Genomic DNA, 23,685 nt, shown 5'->3' with positions numbered 1-23,685 from the left:
TTAAGTGATTCTTCTTTCTTACTGTTTTCTCTGATGTTAATAGTTGACAGTCCCACTCGTGATGGTTTCTTATAAGCAGACATAACCTATCTGATGAAGTTAGAGGCTGTTTTCTCTACAGTGCTATATTCTACAACACTGAGTAAAATATATTTCACTTTCTTTCTTCCTTCTTTCCTTCTTTCCTTCCTTCCTTCCTTCCTTCCTTCCTTCCTTCCTTCCTTCCTTCCTTCCTTCCTTCCTTCCTTCCTTCCTTCCTTCCTTTCCTTCTCCTTTCCTCCCTCCTAACCTCTCTCCCTCTCATCTTTTCTCCTTCCTTCCTCCCTCTCTCTCTCTCTCTCCCTCCCTCTCTCTCTCTTTTTCTCTCTCTCTTTCTTTCTTAATTCTTTTTGTATGTATTACATCCCAAATACAGCTTGTGCACCCTTTTCCCTTCCCAGTTGTTTCCCTCCACTTCCCCCTCTCATCCACTCCTCCTTTATTTTCTTCCCTTCATTCCCCTAGAGTTATCAATCAAACATGACATGTCCAGTTACACTAAGAGTAGGCACAAACCCTCCTGTTATGGCTGGATAAGGCAATCCAGTAGAAGGAAAAGGGTTACCAAAATAGGAAAAAGATCAGAGATAACCCCTACTCCCGCTGTTAGCAGTCCCACAAGAACACAAGATACTTGACTATAATATATATGTAGAGGACCTAGGTCAGACCCTTACATACGACTTGACTGCTTGTCAGTTAAGTCTCTATGAGTCCCTATGATCCCATTTGGTGGGCGATTTTCTAGTCTTTCTTCCCCCTGAAGTGAATCAAATACACATTTTATACATTGACCTCATCTTCATACATTTTATGTTTGTCTTTGTAAGAAATTTTTGTATATTCCTTATGGTTTGATTTTACTTTGTAGTTCTTTTCATCATGCATAGCACAATTTGTAGCATAAGTAATATGTACATATTTGAGAACTGAATGGCAGAATGAACAAAATATAAGACCATATTGTAAACTACTAATAGTGGAAAAAATTATATGATGTCATTTCTCATGAGTTAAAAATAGAATAATAGCATCTTTTAGGGATAAATTTAACTAGTTTATTTTATGCAAACTTATGAGAAACAACTAAAAACAGGATTCCCATGGGTCTTGAATTTATCTGTTTGTGTATCCATTGCCAAAGAGGAAGACTGAGTGACTTATAAGGAACAAAATGCATTTGGTTGCTAGCTGTGCAGGCTGGACAGTTCAACATAAGCAGTTTAGAATAAGGAAAGGCCTTCTTCCCACATCACCTATGGCCTTTACAAGCAAACCACAATCGAGGGAGGTAGCATGAGAAAAAGATGGTAGTAGAACAGCAAAGGGTGAGCTCCAGAAAGAGGGAGAGAGAAAGGAGTGGCGGGGGGGAGAAAGAACTGCTGCTCAGGTGAATTTGATTATTGCTTTTCTCTAAATACTTGTTATTGTGATGTTTTTAAAATATATATTCTACTGACTAGGGTAACAATACAGTTTCTGCCTCAACGTTGTAATGGTAGGAAAAAAACAAAGATTGTGCTCGATGCAAATACTGCCGAATAAACAGATCCACTGGAGGAGGTCCCTCAGGATCTGTTTCTCCCTGTCGAAAAGAAAACCACATGAGCACACCAAAAGCCTGTAGTTAAAGTATCTCTTACAACTCAGCATATTGCTACCACCTTAAGGAACAGTTCACAGAATTTATACAATTATTTTGAGGCACCACGAATTTTATTACTAAGTGTGGTTGCAGTCATGCTATTGGAAAAATAAGTGATTTAAAAATCTTCCTTGGCTATCACATTTAAAATGAGTTCCTGGAACTAGAGTTTGAAGAAGTGAATGATATTTATTTAATTTGGTAAATATAATATTGAGAAATAACATGGAAGATGAGCCTGCATTCACAGTAAAATACTGAAATACCATCTAAAGCAAAACAAAATATTATCTTCATGTCTCGCAAAATGTCACCATTGTATCTACGCTGTCCAACCTCCATATCTAATCTCTGTCAATAATGTTAAATGTGATCACTGGAAAAATTACTTAGAGATCATTAGTTCCTTACTAAATCTTTCTTTACATATGCCTTTCTATGATATTTTGAGTATAATCTTTTTATCTCTAGGCTAGAGTTTTAAAAATCAAATTATTTTTAATCTTACATGTTTGTGAATTAAATCTTCCCATAAGAATGAAACTCCTCAGATTTTTGAGCTTCATTATTGTACATGTTAGTCTTCTTTAGCTGGGGCATGATCCTAGAAAGCTTGAGTATTTAGGTGTTCTTAGATTGAGCCACCTCTGAAACATCCTTAAATATAAAAATGCAAATAACTTCAATATATTCAAGGAACTCTGAAAATTCAAAATAGCAAATAATCTCTAGCATTTTCATTCAATGTCAGTATTTTTTATTGGCATTTTTTTTTCTGAGACTTGATGTCACTGTGTAGCCCTGGATAACCTGGAACTCATTCTGTAGCCCAGACTTGCCTAAAACTCACAGCAATCCACCTGCCTCTGCTTTCATGCACTGCTACACCCCACTCTTCATCAGCATTGTGGAAAAGTTGGGTTTGTACAGTCTTTGTTGATGTTATGTAACGATCTGGACTTTATTAGTTGATTTATCTTAAATGATCTAAACAGGCCGGGCGATGGTGGCGCATGCGCACGCCTTTAATCCCAGCACTCGGGAGGCAGAGGCAGGCGGATCTCTGTGAGTTCGAGACCAGCCTGGTCTACAGAGCTAGTTCCAGGACAGGCTCCAAAGCCACAGAGAAACCCTGTCTCGAAAAACAACAACAACAAAAAAAAGATCTAAACAGCAATTTTTACATGAAATTAGTGTTAAATTTCAGAATCATGTTTTAAATAGAGAAGTAAGATGTAACTATACCTTAATAGTCTATCAGCAGTTCCTGCATTTTCATATAGTTGCTCAGCATTATTTCTTTTAAGATACTACATCTCTAAATACAATTTTCTATTTACAGGGTCCTCCAGGGGCTCCGGGTTCAGAAGGAAGGCAAGGAGAAAAAGGTGCTAAGGTAAGACGTGAAGAAGAGATAAGTTAGGCTGTTTATGCACCAAAAGGCATCTATTTCCACACAGTAAACGGTATCATGTGCTTTAACGTTATTAATGTGCCCACATGTTTCATTTCCAAACAGGGAGAAGCTGGTGCTGAAGGACCTCCTGGGAAAACTGGCCCTGTTGGACCTCAGGGTCCTTCTGGAAAGCCTGGTGCAGAAGGCCTTCGAGGCATCCCTGGTCCTGTGGTGAGCATCTGTCCTAAGAGGGATTGCTATAAAAATAACTTTAAATTTCAATATCTTTGAATCAAAATGCTTTTAATGTTTCTGCTTTATAACTTAGTGTGCTTTAAAGAAATCCAGTATTTCTATAGAAGTTATTAAATGGCAATTTGAATAACTTAAGAATCCATCTAAAATATTTAAGTATTTCATTTGTTTTAATAAAGCAGAAGAGAACTAAATTCTAATGTCATAGTGATGAAATATTTTGTACATATATCTCTGCATATGTTTATGTGTTTATATAAGTATGTATACATGTATGCATGAGTGTATATACACGTACAGGTAAAGAGAATATAAACAACCTTACAGTATTTGTTTGTGTTTGAAGTGGTACAATTTACGGATGCCAATTCTTTTCTTTCTGTTTGTCCAACATTTAAAAATAATAGATATTGTCTTGTTTAGCAAACAAAATTTCATTTTCTTTTATGTAGGGAGAACAAGGACTCCCTGGTGCTGCTGGCCAAGATGGACCCCCTGGTCCTCTGGTGAGTGTCATTTTTCTTTATTTATAGAGAATTCCCAAAATAAAGTTTTTGTAGGCTAGAATTTGTGAGTGGTGTTTTATAAAGAGGTTTGTACTTTTTAAGAAGGAATATTGCACATTCAAGGAGAAAAACAATACTGCTAACAGCATGCAAAGTATGCCAGTGGCCCAGAGAATATTCCTTCCTCATACCTGTTAGAAGAAGAAATGTCTTTTCTACTCAGAAGAAAATATTACTAATGTTCCAACCAGGGATTTTTTCTCAGTGCAGACAGTTCCTCAAAGTGTATGTGATTAAACTTCTTTTCTGGATCTTCACTTATGAAGAAATGTCCGCACAAGAAGTTGGTAGCTGCCCAAATAGATGGTTTTCTTTTTGAGATAAATAGGTTCAGAAACAGGACATTATGCTGAGCTCTAAAAAGCCATGTGATTATTTTTATAATGTAATTGGACCATGAATTTCATGTGCAAGCAGCATGCTTAATAAATGCAGCAAAGCATGCAGGACTCAGACAGTGTCTTAGGGTCCAAAGTTATCCTTGATACAATATGGGCATGACACGAGAACGAAAACATGTCCTTCAGAATCATTGTTTGCCTGGTCACGTTCATTTATAAATTGCTTCAATTGGCAAAGGTTTTTAAACATTGATTTTTACATAACTATGAAGTATTAATCAAAAAAGTAAATAATACTGATAGCAATAAGGGAGTGTGATACATTTTACTTTAAATAACCAAATCCTTTCTTAAAGTAACTTGAATTTTATTTACATCCCCCTTGTCCTAAACATAGTCTTTACTTAGAATATATACATAGTCAGCAAGCATCAAAAGTGGAACCATATTCTAATCATTCAGGACATATTCGACTATTCCTTTCATTAAGAAAATCACAAGTTCCAACATAGTCTCAATAAAAATCATGTGTTAAGATCTTTTGAAAATTGCACTTCAGAAGTTAGATTACTTATTTAGTAACTAGATAAATGTTGTCGAATCTTTAATTGATTTGATGCAGGAGATTACTAGTTATGTACTCCATACATAATCTGATTATCATAGAAATTGAGCCCTGGGCAAAGCTGGGTCAGCTCCAGATCTGCATAGCTATTTAGGAAATATTCTCCTTTAATGTGGTAAAGTCCTCACTGCAGATTCAGATTCTGGTAGCACAATGCTTTGCCTAAATATCACCTAAAATTTACCTGTTTTTTTTTTCTTGTAATGTTAGATTTTCCAATAAGCATTCTGACCTTTCAGCAGATGAAATAAAAGCACCTTGCTGGAGATTTCCTTTAGCTAATGTTAAAAATAAAACCATCAGACACACCAGCTGATTAAAGTCTACAAAATTTGTGTTTCTAATGCTTAAGTAAATGTGAGTTTACAGTATAAGAAGGATGAACATCTCAAATCATTTTTGGAAAATGCAATGGTAAGCATTAGGATGGCCCAACACACTCATACTCATTCCCTGGCTGCTGGTTTCGTTTGGGAATATTATGATGTATATATGTGTATATATATATATATATATATATATATATATATATATATATATATTCATAGTTTTAATCAATCTGCAGAACATTTCTACTCAGCTAAGCAAGATTCATTTTAGAAGTAGCATGTTTTAATTTGAGTGAGGTATTATTTTGTTTTTTTTTTGTTTTTTTTTATAAATTTATTTATTTATTAAAGATTTCTGTCTCTTCCCCGCCACCGCCTCCCATTTCCCTCCCCCTCCCCCAATTAAGTCCCGCCCCCAGCCCGAAAAGCAATCAGGGTTCCCTGTCCTGTGGGAGGTCCAAGGAACCCCCACCTCCATCCAGGTCTAGTAAGTTGAGCATCCAAACTGCCTAGGCTCCCACAAAGCCAGTGCATGCAGTAGGATCAGAAACCCATTGCCATTGTATTATTTTGGATACAGGTTAAATTCACCCACTTTCAAATCAAGCACATTGCTTAAAGAAATTAGCAGTCCTATGTGCTTGTGGGATGTCATTAGGATCCATGCTCCTTCTCCAACCTCGGCAGTTTCAAAGGGAGAATAATAAGGGCATCTGATCCTATCCCATAAAATCATATTAAGTTTAATTAAAGTTAATAGAGGTGATATTTCCCACCTAATAGGTTCTTATGTTTTTAAAATGAGCTCTTTGTGAAGCACTTACATAACTAATGGGTAGTAATATCACTGAGTAAAGAATTATCATATGAAGGAAATAATTGTACATATTTCTAAATATTGTAGTTTTGCAGTGTTGTGTTTGGAGTGAGTGTGGCTAAATGGTCCCTAAATTCACATTTATATGTATCCTATAATCTGGATTAGACGTTGCTGACCAGGCAAATGAGATTATTTTTAGAGCAGCTAGAACGTAGCTTGGTGAGTTCTGTGACAGAGGCCAGCAGAGGATGTCATTCCCAGGTCACCTGTGTGTTTGCTTCCAGTTGCTAAGAAAGTAGAGAGGCTTGTGTAAGGATAAATGTGGGAGGTGAGACCAAAATATTTGAAAGTTCAGACAGGCTTACAATAAATTTAAAAATTAATGTACTTGAAATTTTTATAGGTAATTCTTTATTCCTCCTAGTTTTCCTCCTAGTTACAAATACATTCACGTTCACATCCAAGACTGTGTAGATAGATCTCTGCAACTTCCTCCATATAAAGTCTTTTTTTCTGCTTCTTGAAAGTGCCTATAATTTCTTATATTCGATTATAGATCTTATTAGAGAGCATTCTCATTTTGTTCTCTTAAAATAAAAACCAGAAACAAACCTGTTTATTTACCTTCATTTTGAAAAGGAGTAATCTCGTTATATAGACTAGGTTGGCCTTTGTGTCACTGTGTAACTCAGGCTAGCTTTGATTTGCGTCCTTGCCTCAGACCTCAGGTACTATATTTCAGAAGTGACTCATGCCCAGCTAGTAAAGTTAGTTTTTGTGATCATATGTAACTTAAATCTCTATATATCCTATCTATCTATCTATCTATCTATCTATCTATCTATCTATCTATCTATCATCTATCTATCTATCTATCTATCTATCTATCTATCTATCTATCTATCTATAAATATAGATATCAACACACCAACACAGAGTTTCTCCAAAGAATTCAAAATAAATACATAGCACATATGAATTTAACATTAAACTGAAAAGTCAATGATGAGCCTGCGTTGTTTTGTAAGTAGAATTACTTTTTGAGCAATCAAGAAACCTTAAATGGGCATGTCTTAGAAGACAGAGAATGCTGAATAATTTCAGATGTCCTCTATAAGATCATAGTTAACATTGTTGAGTAATTTAAAAAGCATGTATTTGATGTTTGCAAGCATAATTAAGGTTGTAGTAATTTTAAAATATTTGTTCCATATTCTTTTATATTAAGTACCTACTACTTTCCATGGAAAACTACTCAATTTTAAATTTTTTATTAATTTTAATATCATTAATATCTTCTTTTTGAAAAATGATGAATACCTGACAGTGCCAATTTTTAAACATACCAACCTAAATAAAATTTAGGGTTATTAAATTATAGTTTAAATTTTTCTTTAATGTTCCACATAAACTATGCAACGGGGGTTGTAATACATATCATTCTATCATATTAAATGTGTTTAAATGTTAAGATATTTGATTTTTTGCATATTTAAGTACTACTTCTTACTATTATCCTCTTAGTCAAGTTTGGGGTGTAGAGTTTTCTTAAAACCCAGTGCTCTATAGTTGTGAGTTGTAGTTCAAGACAGATGCTTCACAGGGCATAATTCAGGGGGGAGTGTTCCTGTGTGTATTTCGGACATTTATGAATGCATGGTTGCTGTTTTCCTTTACTCTTTATAGCTTATGAATTATATATCTCCCCAAGGGCTCTCCATTTATAATATTCTGAAGAGTAAATACCAACATAAAAATTTAAAACATATTTTTTATATGAAGAGTTGAAGTTTTTGGTCTCTTCTATACAAAGAGAGAGACCTTGAACTGTCTTCACTGTCATGACATCACTAATTTTGTTTGTAGTCACTGAAAACATAAGACTGGTTTAGATTAACAGCATCATATTCAACATGGTTTGTAAATTTTTATGATCTTACTTAGAATAACATCCTTTACATCTAAACACCTTTATGAGCAGTATCTATTTTTTTAAAAAAAAAAGAGCCTAAAAATAGAGTTAACACGCAAACCATGTTTAGTATATTTCTTCTCAGTAATGAACAATTAGAATTCCTAGCATTTCCCCTTACGGTTATGATGGAGTAAGAAAGTTGTGATAATGTTTGCATTGTGTTTTGATATTTATTCAGGCAGTTTTAAAGCTAGAGTCCTCTTTCATCATGTTAACATTGATATATAGTTATTTTTAAACATTGTGAATAAACTTGGAGATGTAAGACTCGTGTGTCTGTAACAGTGGCTGAGCTGTGGCTGCCCCGTGAGTGTGCAACTCAGCTTTCCCTCTGATACAAGAATTTCTATAAACTATCTCATGTGCCTGATAAATTGAGTATATAATAAGGAAGCAAGAAATATGGTCCCTGTTCATATTTTCAATATGTAGATAATATGCTGATTTTCAATTGGCATATATCATGTTCAACCAGGATTCTCAGTGGTTTCTGTTACTTATACGAATGTGTGGTTCTTAACTGCAATTATTTTTTGTTAGAACTGCTTATTCATGCTTTCATACATTTTTGTTCTAACACTGAGAGTGTCACTTATGCCTATGATGCCATAAGATAAATATATTAGTATTTGATTATTCTCTTACCCATGTATATTATTTCTTTAAATATTGCTACTGGAAAGTCATGTAAAGTCATTTTAAAATGGTGCTATATTATTTTGGGAGTCACTTGTACTTCTCTGACAAACCATTTGAAAAGTGGGGTGGGAGCAGGGCGGTGGTGGTGTACACCTTTAATCCCAGCATTCGGGAGGCAGAGGCAGGCGGATCTCTGGGAGTTCGAGGCCAGCCTGGTCTACAAGAACTAGTTCCGGGAAAGGCACCAAAGCTACAGAGAAACCCTGTCTCGGAAAAAAAAAAGAAAAAGAAAGAAAGAAAAGTGGGGTGGGTTCCAATAATTGACTAGAAATGAACTCTATTCACTTAACTTACTGATAAAGAAAACCTTACCTTTTGTGTGTGTTCTTTGCTCTGTATTTGAAGAAGAATACAATGTTGGATCAAGTCTATAGACTTTAGGGCAATTTCTTGTATTTTCCTGTCAAGTTTGTAAGGTCATGTCTGCTTCTTTGTTAATAAAAGGAATTGTGTTACAGTGATCATTTCCAAAACTCTGGCAGTTTGTAAATCTTAGAATAATCTATAGCTAAACTGAAGCATGCTGATCCTCTTGAGGTAGTCATTGAGAATCCTAATTGATATGTTGGTCTTGTGACCTTCCAACCCAATGCATTCACTCATCTTCCTAGAGTCTTTAGTTTGCAAGAATTTTAATCACAATAAACTTCGGAGGCAAAGAAAATAGTCAAGTATCATATATTATAAAATATAGCTGCAGTCAAAACACTATATTACAATTTACTAAAACCATTTCTGGCTCACAAGTAAAGATTTTCAATTAAGATTTGAGAAGTTTAAGCATTTCTTTTGATTCCTTAATTCTATTCAGTAAATTCTTATAGTGAATGTTGTCACTCATTCTCCTGTCTGCTATGCAGAAGCCATTTCTGCCTTTAAATTTTTGGAATCTAATTTAGTTCACTTCCTTTGAGACTCACCTTCAATGGTTTGCTAAATTGCCTTGCCTTTCTTGAATCTATATTGCATTCCCTGGCTGAGTGACGCCATCTTTTCCTCGGTTTTTGTCACCACTCTGAGAAGAAGTACTATGAGATAGGCTAAAAGAACGTTTTGGGCTTTCAGATTCCTGAATTTAAAATGCATGTGTATTCTAATAAATTAAGTTAAAATTACTTTGGTAATATTCCTGTGAATATTGAAGATGTAGGATTAAATTATATTGGAATCGTTGAGTATCTAATATATCTTTTTCTCCAGAGATCACAATTAAATCAGTTTATATTTAAAGAGTATAAACAGAACTTGAAATAAGAATTTAGAGACTTACCTATAGCCTCTTATGATTTCAAGTTAGTATCCTAGAAGTCATCTTTTAATTCTCTACAGGATTAGTTAACATTCCAAGTCATCCCAATATACTTGTTATGGAAACACCACAATATAATGTTTTTCCTGACTTTTCTGTGTCTTCAAATATCATTTGATTATTAAAATCTTGAAATTATTTTTAAATTTTACTGAAAATATTGTAATCTTTGAAATTAGGGTTTATTATCAAAATATTTATGAATCGCACGTATAATATAAATCCATTTTGCTTCAGTTATTATAACTAATAATTTATGCTTTCTTCTCAGGTGAGCAACTATATAGTTGTATCTTATTTCAAATTTCATGTTCATTTAACGAAAATTATCAGTATTATGATTATTCATTAACTTCATGATATTTTAAGACCACAAATTTCTCTATAATCCTGAGAAATGCAATAACACTGGTTATTATTAACTTTTACTGAATTCTGTAAAATACAGAGTTCATACAACTCAAAATTTTTAATCCATAGGCTTTTTTCTGACATTGAGACACAATTCTTGGCAGAATTAGATATTAGAAAAGAATGATTTTTTTATTTTGTTTTGTTGTTTCCTTCCTTCCTTCCTTCCTTCCTTCCTTCCTTCCTTCCTTCCTTCCTTCCTTCCTTCCTTCCTTTCTTTCTTTTTTTGCTCTAAGGTGCAGGGAAGTAAAGACATAGTGCTGAGACCAGCTACTGTCCCTAATGCAGGAGCCAGAGACAGTATGCTCACATAAGAAAGGCTGAACAGGAAGCAGAGAGGAGGTCTTATTCTGGAAGCCTATAGCCCTGTTGAGATCCCTACAGTTCTATGCCAGCCACTAGGCCTGGAGGCCAGATTTCTATAGCCTTCCAGAAGCACACCACCAAGGGAAAGAGAACCAAACACAAGGTCTTGTTGGGGACATTTCCCATTCAAACCATAGTACTCATTCTCAATACACTTATTTATTTATTTTTTATTCAGGGACCTCCTGGTTTACCTGGTCTCAAAGGTGACCCTGGCTCCAAAGGAGAAAAGGTAAGAGTAAAAAGAAAAAAAGTGTCATTAGGGTTTTATAATAGTAATAGCAGATATGATAACATTCTCAAAGGCACTTAAAAGGCCTTTCCAAACTCTACCACTGTCATTCTGATTATGCGTAAAGATAACAATTCTCAGACTCTCAAGTGTATTTAGAGAAGGGAAATCTGCAGATAGTAGTGGGAAATGCTGCAGCATGAGTGCTGTGTCTTTGTAATGAGCCCTTTTAGACACTGTTTGGGGAGAGCATATGGTTATGCTAAGTAACTCCCCCCAAAAATAGACTGAATAGCTGTGGCCATTTTTAGGATTGTAAGCATGAAAGTAAAGTTTTAGGCCAGAAATGTTTTTTTTTTCAAGCAATAATATGTTCTCCCAGACTTTATATTGTGTTTTGCCACATAAGAAAAATGAGTCATTTGTATAATGGAATTAGTATAGTTAGGATGTTTTCTATATCTCTAGGACTCTTTTGAAGACAAACCAGTCCCCGAAGAATAGGAAACATTTCATATTAAATGAGATGCTTACTAAAATAATGAGTTCTCTGGTTTTTATGATACCAACACCCCATTTGGACTTTTGAAAATTTTTTTTGTAAATGAAGCTCTAATGGTTATTATTATTTTTTCAGAAAGTTCTTTTATCAGCAATAAATCTGCTCTTCCTGTAAGCAGTAAATGGTCCTTAGATGGAGGTTTTACACTTTAAATTTCATACAGAAGTGTTATCCAAACTCCCTCCATTCCTTTAATATTATGTTTTATGGATCTAATAATCAAATATTTTATGACAAAAATTTAATCATGGGTCTAACTTTCTTATTATATTACTGAACTTTATTGTCTTTCTTCTCCATAGGGACATCCTGGTTTAATTGGATTGATTGGTCCTCCGGGAGAACAAGGGGAAAAAGGTGACAGAGGTCTCCCTGGGACTCAAGGTTCTCCAGGAGCCAAAGGGGATGGGGTGAGTACAGACGGCTCTCCCACTTCATTTACCAGCACAAATATAGATACACAATTACACAGTTTTCATCATAATTATCAGCATGCTTTACGGCACTCTTAACTCTATTCTGCTTTAGCCCATGCTGTTTCTTAAACATTTTAATAAATTAAAAATAAAATTTCAGTTTAAAAAATATACAATGTCATAGATCTTTGTACAAACTGTTCTGGGATCCATGTCACATGTTGACTTTTTTTTTTTTTGAAAGCTACAGGGATGCCTAAATGTATGTATGTCCACATAGTTTAGACATAATGGAAAAGCCCTGCATTACAATGAATGGCAACAAGTATGGATTGTCACTCAAAGAATCTCACTTATTCATAATAAAACATTATTACATGTTTTTAAATGTTTAGACTTTTGCAATCAATGTGGCAAACATGAAGATGAAATGAAACGAGAAACTAATTAAATTTGGTGCTGTTTGTCCGTCTAGGGCATCCCAGGTCCTGCTGGTCCCATTGGCCCTCCTGGTCCCCCAGGATTACCAGTAAGTTCAAGAGAAAGGAAACATGAGGTAAAATGACAAGCATGTCAGTCCACACTTTTACCTGTGGCCTTGTCTTTGTGTTTTCTAGGGTCCTGCTGGCCCGAAGGGTAACAAAGGATCTTCTGTAAGTGCTTTTTGATTTTCATATTAGTATTTCAATGAAGCCTGTTGAATTTTCCTCTCACTTCATAGACTTTCCTGTTTTCTTTCTAACAGGGACCTACTGGACAGAAGGGCGACAGTGGTCTGCCAGGACCTCCTGGGCCTCCAGTAAGTATAAATTAGCAAAAAATATACTATATTAATAGAAATATGGATGCAGGCTATTGTTTCTCTGGACTTACATGACAAAGAAAAAAGCAAATTCTATCAAAATATTGATTTTTGTAGGAAAATGCAACTAGGCCACTTAGGTAATCAATCTGTGTGTCAAGATTCATGTTTTAATTGATATCACTCCTTAAATATAAAGATTTTTTAAATTGTATATTATAGTAAACATCCATTTGTCAAGATAACCATGAGCGCTTTGGTCACCTGTAATGAGACTTACAGAGTAGATGTCCACAGAAATAGATTTACAACTGACTCCAGACATCAAGATGAAAGCTCGGATCCCAGGGTGGTTTTTTTTTTCCTATTGCAATAGGAAATAGTGATAGCAAAGCATGAAACCATAATAGCTAAGTAAGTGTCATTTATTAACAGTGACATTTTCCAAAGCCTTAGAACTAACGTGTAGAAATCATATTCTGTTTTATGGGATTTTGTTTGTTTGCTTTTAGTTGAAGTTCCTCCAACTGTATGTGTAATGGTTTAATCAGACCTCTAGGCTGAAGACCAGCAGAGTGTCACTGTGGAGGCTGGGAATCCTTAAAGTGTCACAGGCTTGGCTTTCTCTAAAAACTGTAGGGGTAGAAACTATTTTGAACTTCTAAGCGCATACATGACATCTTTTTCCTAGTCTCTCAGCCTTGTCTACATCTATGTTTCCGTGACCATATTTTCTTTTTTTTTTATCAGAACATCAGTCATAACACACGAGGCCTCCCCAGTGACTTCATTGTATTTAATCATATCTTCAGTCATCCCAGTTATAAGAAAGATTTCATTCTGAATTTTTGTTCTGGGGGTCATAAATGTTATATGTTTAGATACATAGGGCACGATATAACCAGTAATGATACAGATTAACTCTCTGGTGCGGTTCTGCTCCTACAAGTGGGTAAATTTAAGTTGATGGTATTTACTTCCAAAGTAGTACATATATTCATATTTGAAAATGATAATGGGGCAAATTTTTTAATCCTTCAGAAGCAGTTTTTATTGAATAAAATAGACAAATTTGGATACCCAAAAAGCTGAGTAACAGTGTTAAAAATTCCCAGAAATTCTAATACATAGTTCTGGATATGCTATATACATCAAGACTAATTTAATAAATAACAGAGTAACCTATGTAACATGCTAACACAATTCCAAACTGTGTTAGTTTACAGATAGTGTACCAGCAATGATCCAATTTGTGTATCTACCTCAGTATCTCTACTATATTCTTTTTAAAAATTCTTATAAAAAGTTCTTATTAAAGAACATATATATATAATATTTTCATATGGTATATATGATCAGTTTAGCTACAGATAGCTAACCCAAATAACTTCTAAAAAGAATATAATAAGTAGTAAAGTATTGAAATTCACAGAATAATTTCCTCTCTGAAATACTGATGTTCATATGAATTCCCTTCCAGGGTCCTCCTGGGGAAGTCATTCAGCCATTACCTATTTTGTCACCCAAAAAAACAAGAAGACATACGGAAAGCATTCAGGCCGATGCAGGCAGTAATATTCTCGACTATGCAGATGGAATGGAGGAAATCTTTGGTTCCCTCAATTCTCTGAAACAAGACATTGAACATATGAAGTTTCCCTTGGGCACACAGACGAATCCAGCACGAACGTGCAAAGACCTGCAGCTTAGCCATCCCGACTTCCCAGATGGTATGTCAATAACAACTCAGCGAATGCCCTGGGCTGCTCAGCCACTCCAGTGCCTTGCTAGCATATTCATTTTTATTAATAGAATAAATATAGTCTCTAAATAACACTAAAGCAAATAGCTATCACTTTTAGCCTTGTAGATGGGGGAGGGGGCAGCTTATTTACACCATGCAGTCCAAGAACTGCTCTGGATAATTCTCCACAATATCATGTTTCATTAAGTTTTGCCAAGATTACTTTTGAATCCTCATCATTAGCACAAATATATTTGGCCATGTAAATGACTCACAGCATAATATTATATGTGCACAAATATTCAGGCCACTCTATTTATTTCTAACTTACAGGCTTGTCAATGACTAATCTTATGTTAAAATGATTACATTAATATTAACTAATACAGATATGCTAATATGGTTTAGTACATTAATCAGAATAATATGTATAAGATTAAGTAGCTTAACAGCTGAATATTTGATCCAAGAGATTTGTCAATGCAATATTTAAATGCTGGCGGACATTAAGAACACTGACTTCTCCTGCAGAAGTTTTGGGCTTAGTTCTCAGCACCCACATGGTAGGTCCCAACCGTTTGTCAGTACAGTTCCAGATGATTCTAGGAAATTGAGGCCTCCACAAGCATCAGCATGCACGGATTATATATACATAAATTTGGACAAAATGATCATAGACATAAAATAAAACTCTTTTCAAAATCATTTTCCTTTGATGCACACATAAACAGAAGAACTACAACCAACTTACTTAATACTAATAATATTTTACTGTGCCTACAGCCTGAAATGACTCATATCTTTACTTTCTGAGGAATGAACAATTTGGGGGTTAATGAAAAGTTGGTAAAGTCATCTAATTAGCAAACTGTTGAGTACTAAATATTTCTCCAATTTTTGGTCTTCTACTTTATTCTGATATATTTCCATATCTCTTTTACTCCCAGGAAAGTACTGTTTTGCATGATTGATTTTAAATTAATATTAAAATTCATGTGTTCATAACTCAGTACTTCCCAGAAAAGTCAAATATAAGTCATAAGTGGCACACTACTAAAAAAAGTCACAAAATTGTATTATCTAAAGTATAGTCCATTAACACAAAAACACACTAATTGGATCCTACATAAATAAATATCCATTGTTCTTAAATTGGTATTTATTTCAAAAGATGACATTTAGTGCGGTGACTTATAAAGAGATTTCTACTTTGAAATGGCATCATTTCTGCAAAGAGATGGTGTGCTTTTCTAGCAAACATGCTAGAGAACAACTCTTGCTACTCTGTTGAAAATTATTGGCGATCAACAGGTAACTGCCAAAATCATTGGGTTCTGAAATGAATGTAAATGAATATGACTCTGTCATGCAAGCTATACATGTCAAAGCTCAATGAATGCTTTAATCATGTGAAACTAATCACTGAGTGTAAGCATGAGAACCTGTATTATGAACCACATATGATGTGGAAGCAGAAATAAATGAGAAATACTGTAAAGTCCAGAAATGTTGATCTGCCTGTGTGCTATGCTTTCCAGTAATCTCTATAGAGCACCCTACTTCGTTAGTACTTTTAGTACTTTAGCATTCTAATTAAATGAGATTGTCTTTACTTGTTATATATATATATATATATATATATATATATATATATATATATATATATATAAAGCAGTGATTCTACCTACAGGAACTTAAATCTAAATTATAAAATATAAATATAAAGCTAGAGAAGCTGGGCGGTGGTAGCACATGCCTTTAATCCCAGCACTAGGAAGGGAGAAGCAGGTGAATCTTTGTGAGTTCGAGGCCAGATGTGTACCTGATGCTACAGTTGTGTACCTGATGCTACAGAGGCCAGAAGAGTGTAGTGGATGCCCTGGTACTGGAGCTATGGAAGGTTGTGCACCTCCATTTAGATGCTGGGAAATAAATTGAGATCATCTGGAAGAGCGGCCAGTGTTTATATATGTGCAAATGTACATATATTATAAGCACATACATTCAATTTATACACAGAAACTTAACTTCATAACCAGTGGACTGCTGTAATTCAAATCTTATTTGCTCTCAAGTAGAAGTCTAAGTATTGCAGGAAGAGAGGAAAGAAATCACCACATATCTAATTTACCTTCATATAATCCTGAGTAAAAATGTATTGTTTAGTAAAAGAATAATGTTATATTACTCTCGTTATTTACCATCTGCATTCGCAGAACACCAAATAATAGTCATTAACATAATTGTTTTCTCTACAACATTTCAATAATGGCTTTAATAGCAGAAAGAAGTTTGTTATAGGATGCTGTTCAAAGAGAAATTGTATTGACTATAAGAAATTTGGCTATAAAATAATGTTACAATTCTCAGTGCAATGAAGATCAATCAACTTCTTTTGTTAGACATGAAAACATGTTGATTACAAACCTGAGATTACTAAAATATGATGCTACATGTGTGATGTGGGCTCAAGTGCACCTGATTCCAATTTGAATGAAGATTTAATATGAATGGATAAGCATAATGTTGAAAGGGTTACATGTAAACTGAATCCTAAACAGATAGTGATGCTAATAATTAAAATGATTATTCCAGAATGATTGTTTAGGCTCTTTACAAATAATTGAAGCAAAAGTGACATGAAATTACTCTACCCAAGTATACGCTGATATATAGCAAAATCGATGCATGAAATTTCATATCTAATGCATTTTCATTTTGATACTGTTGGCTTTATATATGAGATGTTATTGCTTTAACTTCTAGGTGAATATTGGATTGATCCTAACCAAGGCTGTTCGGGAGATTCCTTCAAAGTTTACTGTAATTTCACAGCTGGCGGTGAGACATGCATCTATCCTGACAAAAAATCTGAGGGAGTAAGTACCAATCTGTTTGGTGGTGGATGTTGACAGTTCCTGCCATGTTTTTGCAATATTGAAATAAACAGGAAAATTATACTGTAGTATTTTCATTTATCTGCTTTTCTTTCAGGGTAATTAGAACATTTCATTTGCATAAATATGAATAAGGCACCAAACTGATGCACACGATTTACAGACCCTTCTTTCCTTTATTTTCTACCCAGATGTATTCTTTAAGCACCTGCTTGCTCTCAAAGAATTCTCTGGCTTTCCATGACACAGCACAGCTGAATCTCAGTTCTTAGAGTGTGCATGGTATTCTCTGCCCAATTATTACATGATAGAACTTGCAGCTGCATATTATGCTCAAAGTGCAATATTTTGTAAAATATTAATCTCTTCTTTAAGTGAACAAATGCCAACTTTATGTCTATTTTGAAAATACTTAGTCTCACCAAAGAAATTTCTTGACTTTACCTCACAGTTATGGACACTTGAGGTGTATCTCTTAAGATACAGGCAGATATTCATTATGAAGAAGTGTACTCAACTTACATAATTATATTTCTCTGATACTGTTTAAGTAGGACAATAAATCTCATTTTCTTAGTAAGCACTGTGGGCAGTCAGATGGTTGAAAACTACTTCAGATAAGTTGTCTAACTTTATGTGTGGGAAGTCTTTTGAGAAGAAAAGTCTATGATTTGAGGTTGTTTGATGGGACAGGATCTTCCCTAGGAGAAGACATAAGAAGTCTTGTTTACACAATACATAAGATATCGCTTACATAATTTCTGTTCCCTGATATCCTGTAACATTCTTTTTGAGTTAGTCTTTCCCTTTATTTTTTGGCAGAAAATATATCAGGAAGCAAATGACCCAGTCTTCATTCTATTTCTTTCATCTAGTTTGAAGTTTGCTCAGATCCCATTTTGTATAATATAAGGCCTATAGGATTTGGAACATGTTTTAGCCTCCTAATCTTAGTACAATAATCTGATCCATATGTACACAAAGCTTTTCATCAATTTTTCTCATTCTTTCACAACAGGTAAGAATCTCATCATGGCCAAAGGAGAAACCAGGAAGCTGGTACAGTGAATTTAAGAGGGGAAAACTGGTAGGTTGTTCCTCCACATGCAACAAAAGCTCAAACTCCTTAGGTGAAACTCCAATTATTCCTCCTCAGAAGTTCAATGCCAAAGCACAAATGATGCTTGCAGTTCGGTTCCTCATTTGCCAGTCTGGGCGGTCTTAGTCATCAGTAGTATCTTAAAGCCTAAAGATTTGAATCAAAATAACCCAAAATATTTCCGCACAAAAAGGATGATCAAATGAAAAAATCAGTTTAACATCTTAGACTATTTTTTCTAAAAATAGCAAGAGTCAAAACCCAGCACCTACTTACTATCACTGACTTTACCCATTTTAATTTATGTCTGCTTGAAAGCCAGTTATTCTTTGTTCCTCATTTCCCTAAGAACTTATGGAAACTGGGATTTTTCCCCTTATTGATAGTTTCAGGTATGTTGTAAACCAAATGACCGTTCATTTGTATCAAGTTCATTTTTACTTAAATATTGCTATATGATTAAAAATTCGACTTAATAATTGTTAGAGATAATGTAAGATTAAGGCCCTAACTAAAATTATATTAAAAGCTGTTAAAATATAAATTTTTAATTTATTAGGAATTTCTCAATTTCTCACTAATCTTGGTAATTAATTACTTATTAATGTAATATTTTAAATGGTATTACTTGCCACTGGTAATGATTTATACATTTAATTTCCTTAACTTGTACACACACCCATCCATATTAAGTAATGACTTGTGTAGTCTTGCACCTGTCTTAAAATTTCCTTGTAAGCCATCAAGCTACATGCTAAATACTCATGGTGCATTTTCATCTGTATGAGGTGCAATGCACATATCTAGAATTGTGTGTGTTAATTTTATTTTAATTTATTTTACTATATATAAAGCACATCTCAAATCCATTTTCAACCTCATAAGAATATCATCTTGTTTTTTAATTAGTAGGGTTAAGTAACCGAATTTTAAGGGGGGAGACTACAGACTTGCATGGTCTCAGTCTATAATCTGAATGGGTTTAAATATTAGACTATATGCATTTTGAGAACACAGATATTTCAATGATGCCAAATAAAATAATTTATAAAGATGTTACACCATAATAATTTGTAGCTAAGAATATCTTCCTTTTTAAAAATGAAATTATTGATGCAATATTGCCTAAAATTTTCTGGGTCATTATGCTTGACAATGTTGATAAAATAAAGCTATAAATTATCTGAAGATGGATAAATTCACATTGATTCTAAAAAACAAAAGCTTCATAGAAGACCAGGGCATGGTTAAAGATACAGTTAAGTAGATATATTATAAAATTTCTGAAAATAAAATAGTTTAAAAACCAACCTTTATTTCACAGCAAAATTTCTCAATTTTTGTTTTACTACTGTCTTACAGTTAAAGGATGCATATCTCTTGGAGATAAAACATTTATTTTCTTACAGTACTGACTGATCAGAAAACAAAAACAGACAAAGTGAATCTGTTATAAAGCTAAACAGTATTGTAGTAACTGAGGTATTGGGATGGTAACAGGGCTTTTAGCAAAGACTCTCACTCTGGGGCAAGTCATATTGCTTCATAAAATAATATTCCACTTAGTATCACCAAGCTCTGCCAGTAACATTCATGGCCAGTGTTGAATTCTTTATGTCAAGAAAGAAGAAAAGTCCACATGTGCCCTTTTATTCTTTTCTTCCCAGCTCTCATATTTAGATGTGGAAGGCAATTCCATTAATATGGTGCAAATGACATTCCTGAGACTCCTGACTGCCTCTGCCCGACAAAATTTCACCTACAACTGCCATCAGTCAATTGCGTGGTATGACATGTCATCGGCAAGTTATGATAAGGCACTTCGGTTTCTGGGATCCAATGATGAGGAGATGTCCTATGAGAACAACCCACACATCAAAGCATTGTATGATGGCTGTGCGGTGAGTTCAGTCTCAGTCTGCGTCTGCCTTTGCTCCTGGGTGGATATAAGAGGCAGTGTGGACAGCCTTGCTATGGCTCAAAACCAGATGTCTCTCTTAAAATGGATACCAATTGTTATTAAGGTTTTGTGTTTATCAGTGGCATATCAAGATAAATCATATTAGAAACCATGAAGGAACATGAATGATCACACATGTGCACAGACGCTGTACACACACACTATACACACATACACACCAATACTCTGGAATATACACCTAAACATCTCATTTTGAAGATATAATAGAAGATAATATTAGTTCATGTGTTATTTTTTCTACATCCAGTATCTGAAAAATATTGCCAGCAGTCACTCAAACAAAAAAATAAAACAACATAGTTACTCTCAAAGTCCATGATTTTAAAATGACAGAGGGCACAAATGCCATTGTGTCATTTATAAAACCGATGATTTTTCTTGCCTGTCATTTGGAAAGATCAATATACTAGCTTTAGAGCTGCTAATTTTCACTCCTCTCTGATGAAACACTATTTTAGCACATGGAAATTCCATATTCAAGCTAATGCTTCAGCTTAGTGTTAATGACTAGAGATGTCTCAACTGCAAGCAACAAAGTTCATGATTTTAGCCAAGTGAGTCTGGTCCAAGAGGAACAAAAAAGAGAAAATAAGTGCATGAGCAAAGCTATAAAACTCCCCAGGGTATTTCACTGCTAGGTTTATAAAATTAAAATACAGTAGTAAAAATGTTTTGACTGTTATCTTACTGATTTGTGAACACTCTAATTGGTGGTATTATCCTGGGAGAACGGAGCCTAAAAATGGGGCAAACTAAGGTCTCAAGCAGCACCCAATTTTATTTAGAGCATCAGATAATTTATATTCTGAAGGTTAAGCAACATCAAATGATCAAGTTCACATGAGTTCAGTCTGCAAAGAAACTCAAGGACAGGATATGCTTGGAAACATTTTTGAATAACCAAAGCAATGTATAATTTAAAGCACACTCACTCCGATGTCCTAAAGCTGGGAAGGCACATGAATGCACATTCTAAGAGCAAACCCACATATAGGAGGAACAGAGGTCACAAGACTCTTGTCTGATTTTCTTGGAGTTTTTTTCCCCACAAACTCTCAGAATCACCCTCACACAGCTCCATTCTTGCGTCATGTTCTGACACACTTCATTCTGATTTCTCATAAAATAATTATGTTTCTGCCTCTGTATACCTAATTTTGTAAGGATTTTCTTATTCATGTAAGATTGAGTATAAACATTTCATATTGAATTATATGTTCTAATCCAGACCCTTTTAACCATGAATAATCAAGTAGTTGAAATAAAATAGCAAGTATAATTGTCAACAAAATTGAAAACATCAATGTGACATCAGTGATAACGAATGAACTCTTACATAGTTATCGGGGCTCTCCCTTCTCTCATTGTCTTGGCTCAGATTAGATAGTCAACAAAGAAAATATACCGTGGGTCTTAATAATAAGAAGTGATGACATAACTTTTATTTTCTGCTTATTTTTTACAGTCCAGAAAAGGCTATGAAAAGACTGTGATTGAGATCAATACTCCAAAAATTGATCAGGTACCCATCATTGATGTCATGATCAATGATTTTGGTGATCAGAATCAGAAGTTTGGATTTGAAGTCGGTCCAGTTTGCTTCCTTGGCTAAGATTTGGATGAAGACTATATGAAACCAACAGAGAAAGTACCTTGGTACCTGCCACCAAGCCATTTCATGCCACATGCAAGTTTGCAATAAGGACAGTAGAGAACACGTGTTTAGGAATCACCGACACCTGTTGGAGGCAAAGTCAGAGGGCAGAAGTTCTGGTAGTCATACAGTATAAGATAGTGTGGCTGAGATGGCAACAGGCCTGATTCTTGGTATCAACCATCATCTCTCCTTTACCTATTTGGATTTCTTTGGTGCTGTAGAAAAAAAAGAGAGAGAGAAAATATATATTCGTAAAAACACATGGTGCTCATTCCCATCCATCAAAGATATAGTGAAAGTGTGTTTAATAAACTGTAATTATTTTATGTACAGTTCTATGCTGTCATTCATGTGTCCATTTCCAAGACTTGCGCATGACTCTCAATCCCACCTAGTGCTAATGACAATTGTGGAACTGTGGTAACAATAAAATATAGTGTTATAAAGACGACACTTGTAATTTCTGATGACCCCATTCCCTTTCTCTGATTAATAATAAAATGCCTTTGTGTATGTTGGTGTTGCAGAGTTCAGTTATTTGATGGCACTAACAAATTACACATGGCGCCAAACCCAGGCTTTTCAGGAGCGCATGCCAATCAGCTCTTCTCTGCTGAAACGAACTTGTTGAATTTCAGCCTAAAGGATCATGCATTTTAATACTTAATTCAGTGCTATACCTCAGATATTTTCTTTTTGGAGCCCAGATTTCACAGAATAATTGTATATATGGAAAACAAGAAAGTTTATATTTTTGAACAGGAACGTATATATGGAAAACTATTTTAACATCCACCCAGTAAATAACTTTATGTACAATTATTTCTCTGCTTTATCTTCTCTCATTGTCTTCAGTATGCTTCAGCAATTCCAACAAACATTAAAGATGGAAACTAAGCAAATGTTTATGAATTTGTGCAATGTTAGATATGTAAACAATGAACTCTTTGAGTCTTATCTAAGTAGTATAATAATAACAGTCTCAAATATTATTTTATTTGCCCAACAAATACAATTGCTTTCCTTTTAAGATAATTATATTCAACATTTGACCAACCGAGTAGCTAAATACATATGGGTAGGCTGCTTTAAAAGTCATATTTATTCAGAACAGTCAGCCACCCTCCTTTTTCCACTAAGGTATTTTGTTTCACATAGCCTGAATTAACTAGCATTAAAATTAAAAAATTACCAACTCAACTTTGTATCTATTTTAAATAATATATGTAAAACTTGAAAAATAAATGTTTTATTATAATTTCTTATATGAAGTGTTAAATTAATTGATACCCGATTCCACTGGAACATTTATTAACTGATAATTTATCAAAAAACATAATCTGTAATTTTGACATTTAAAAGTGAACCTTTGTAATTCATAATTTCTTTATTTCTGAAACCAAGTTTGTGAATGTCATTTGGAGGAGGGAGATATGAACTTTATCAATAAATCAAGTCTTGTCTACCTGGATTGGTCATTTTCTTTCCTAAACTGGCTGTAAATCACTTTTTCCTACAG

At 34.4% G+C, this 23,685-nt stretch overlaps 1 protein-coding gene across 3 annotated transcripts in view; it reads left to right on the top strand.

The window, feature by feature from the left end:
* The window catches only part of Col11a1 (collagen type XI alpha 1 chain), a 165,462-nt gene extending 141,839 nt beyond the window's left edge, over positions 1-23,623 (top strand). For all 3 annotated transcript variants that reach the window (XM_075981554.1, XM_075981552.1, XM_075981553.1), the window contains 13 exons: positions 3,027-3,080; positions 3,204-3,311; positions 3,788-3,841; positions 10,955-11,008; positions 11,873-11,980; positions 12,462-12,515; positions 12,604-12,639; positions 12,732-12,785; positions 14,269-14,518; positions 17,299-17,411; positions 18,448-18,516; positions 20,196-20,429; positions 21,975-23,623. In XM_075981554.1, the coding sequence (XP_075837669.1) occupies positions 3,027-3,080; positions 3,204-3,311; positions 3,788-3,841; positions 10,955-11,008; positions 11,873-11,980; positions 12,462-12,515; positions 12,604-12,639; positions 12,732-12,785; positions 14,269-14,518; positions 17,299-17,411; positions 18,448-18,516; positions 20,196-20,429; positions 21,975-22,121 (1,335 nt within the window). In that variant the 3' untranslated portion in view covers positions 22,122-23,623. The remainder of the gene's footprint in view (positions 1-3,026; positions 3,081-3,203; positions 3,312-3,787; positions 3,842-10,954; positions 11,009-11,872; positions 11,981-12,461; positions 12,516-12,603; positions 12,640-12,731; positions 12,786-14,268; positions 14,519-17,298; positions 17,412-18,447; positions 18,517-20,195; positions 20,430-21,974) is intronic.
* The last annotated feature ends 62 nt before the right edge of the window (positions 23,624-23,685 follow it).

The sequence above is a fragment of the Microtus pennsylvanicus genome, chromosome 7, assembly GCF_037038515.1.
Source record: "Microtus pennsylvanicus isolate mMicPen1 chromosome 7, mMicPen1.hap1, whole genome shotgun sequence".
NCBI lineage: Eukaryota > Metazoa > Chordata > Mammalia > Rodentia > Cricetidae > Microtus > Microtus pennsylvanicus.
The sequence above is the reverse complement of the archived record's forward strand: the minus strand, read 5'-3'. Positions and strand labels throughout refer to the sequence as shown.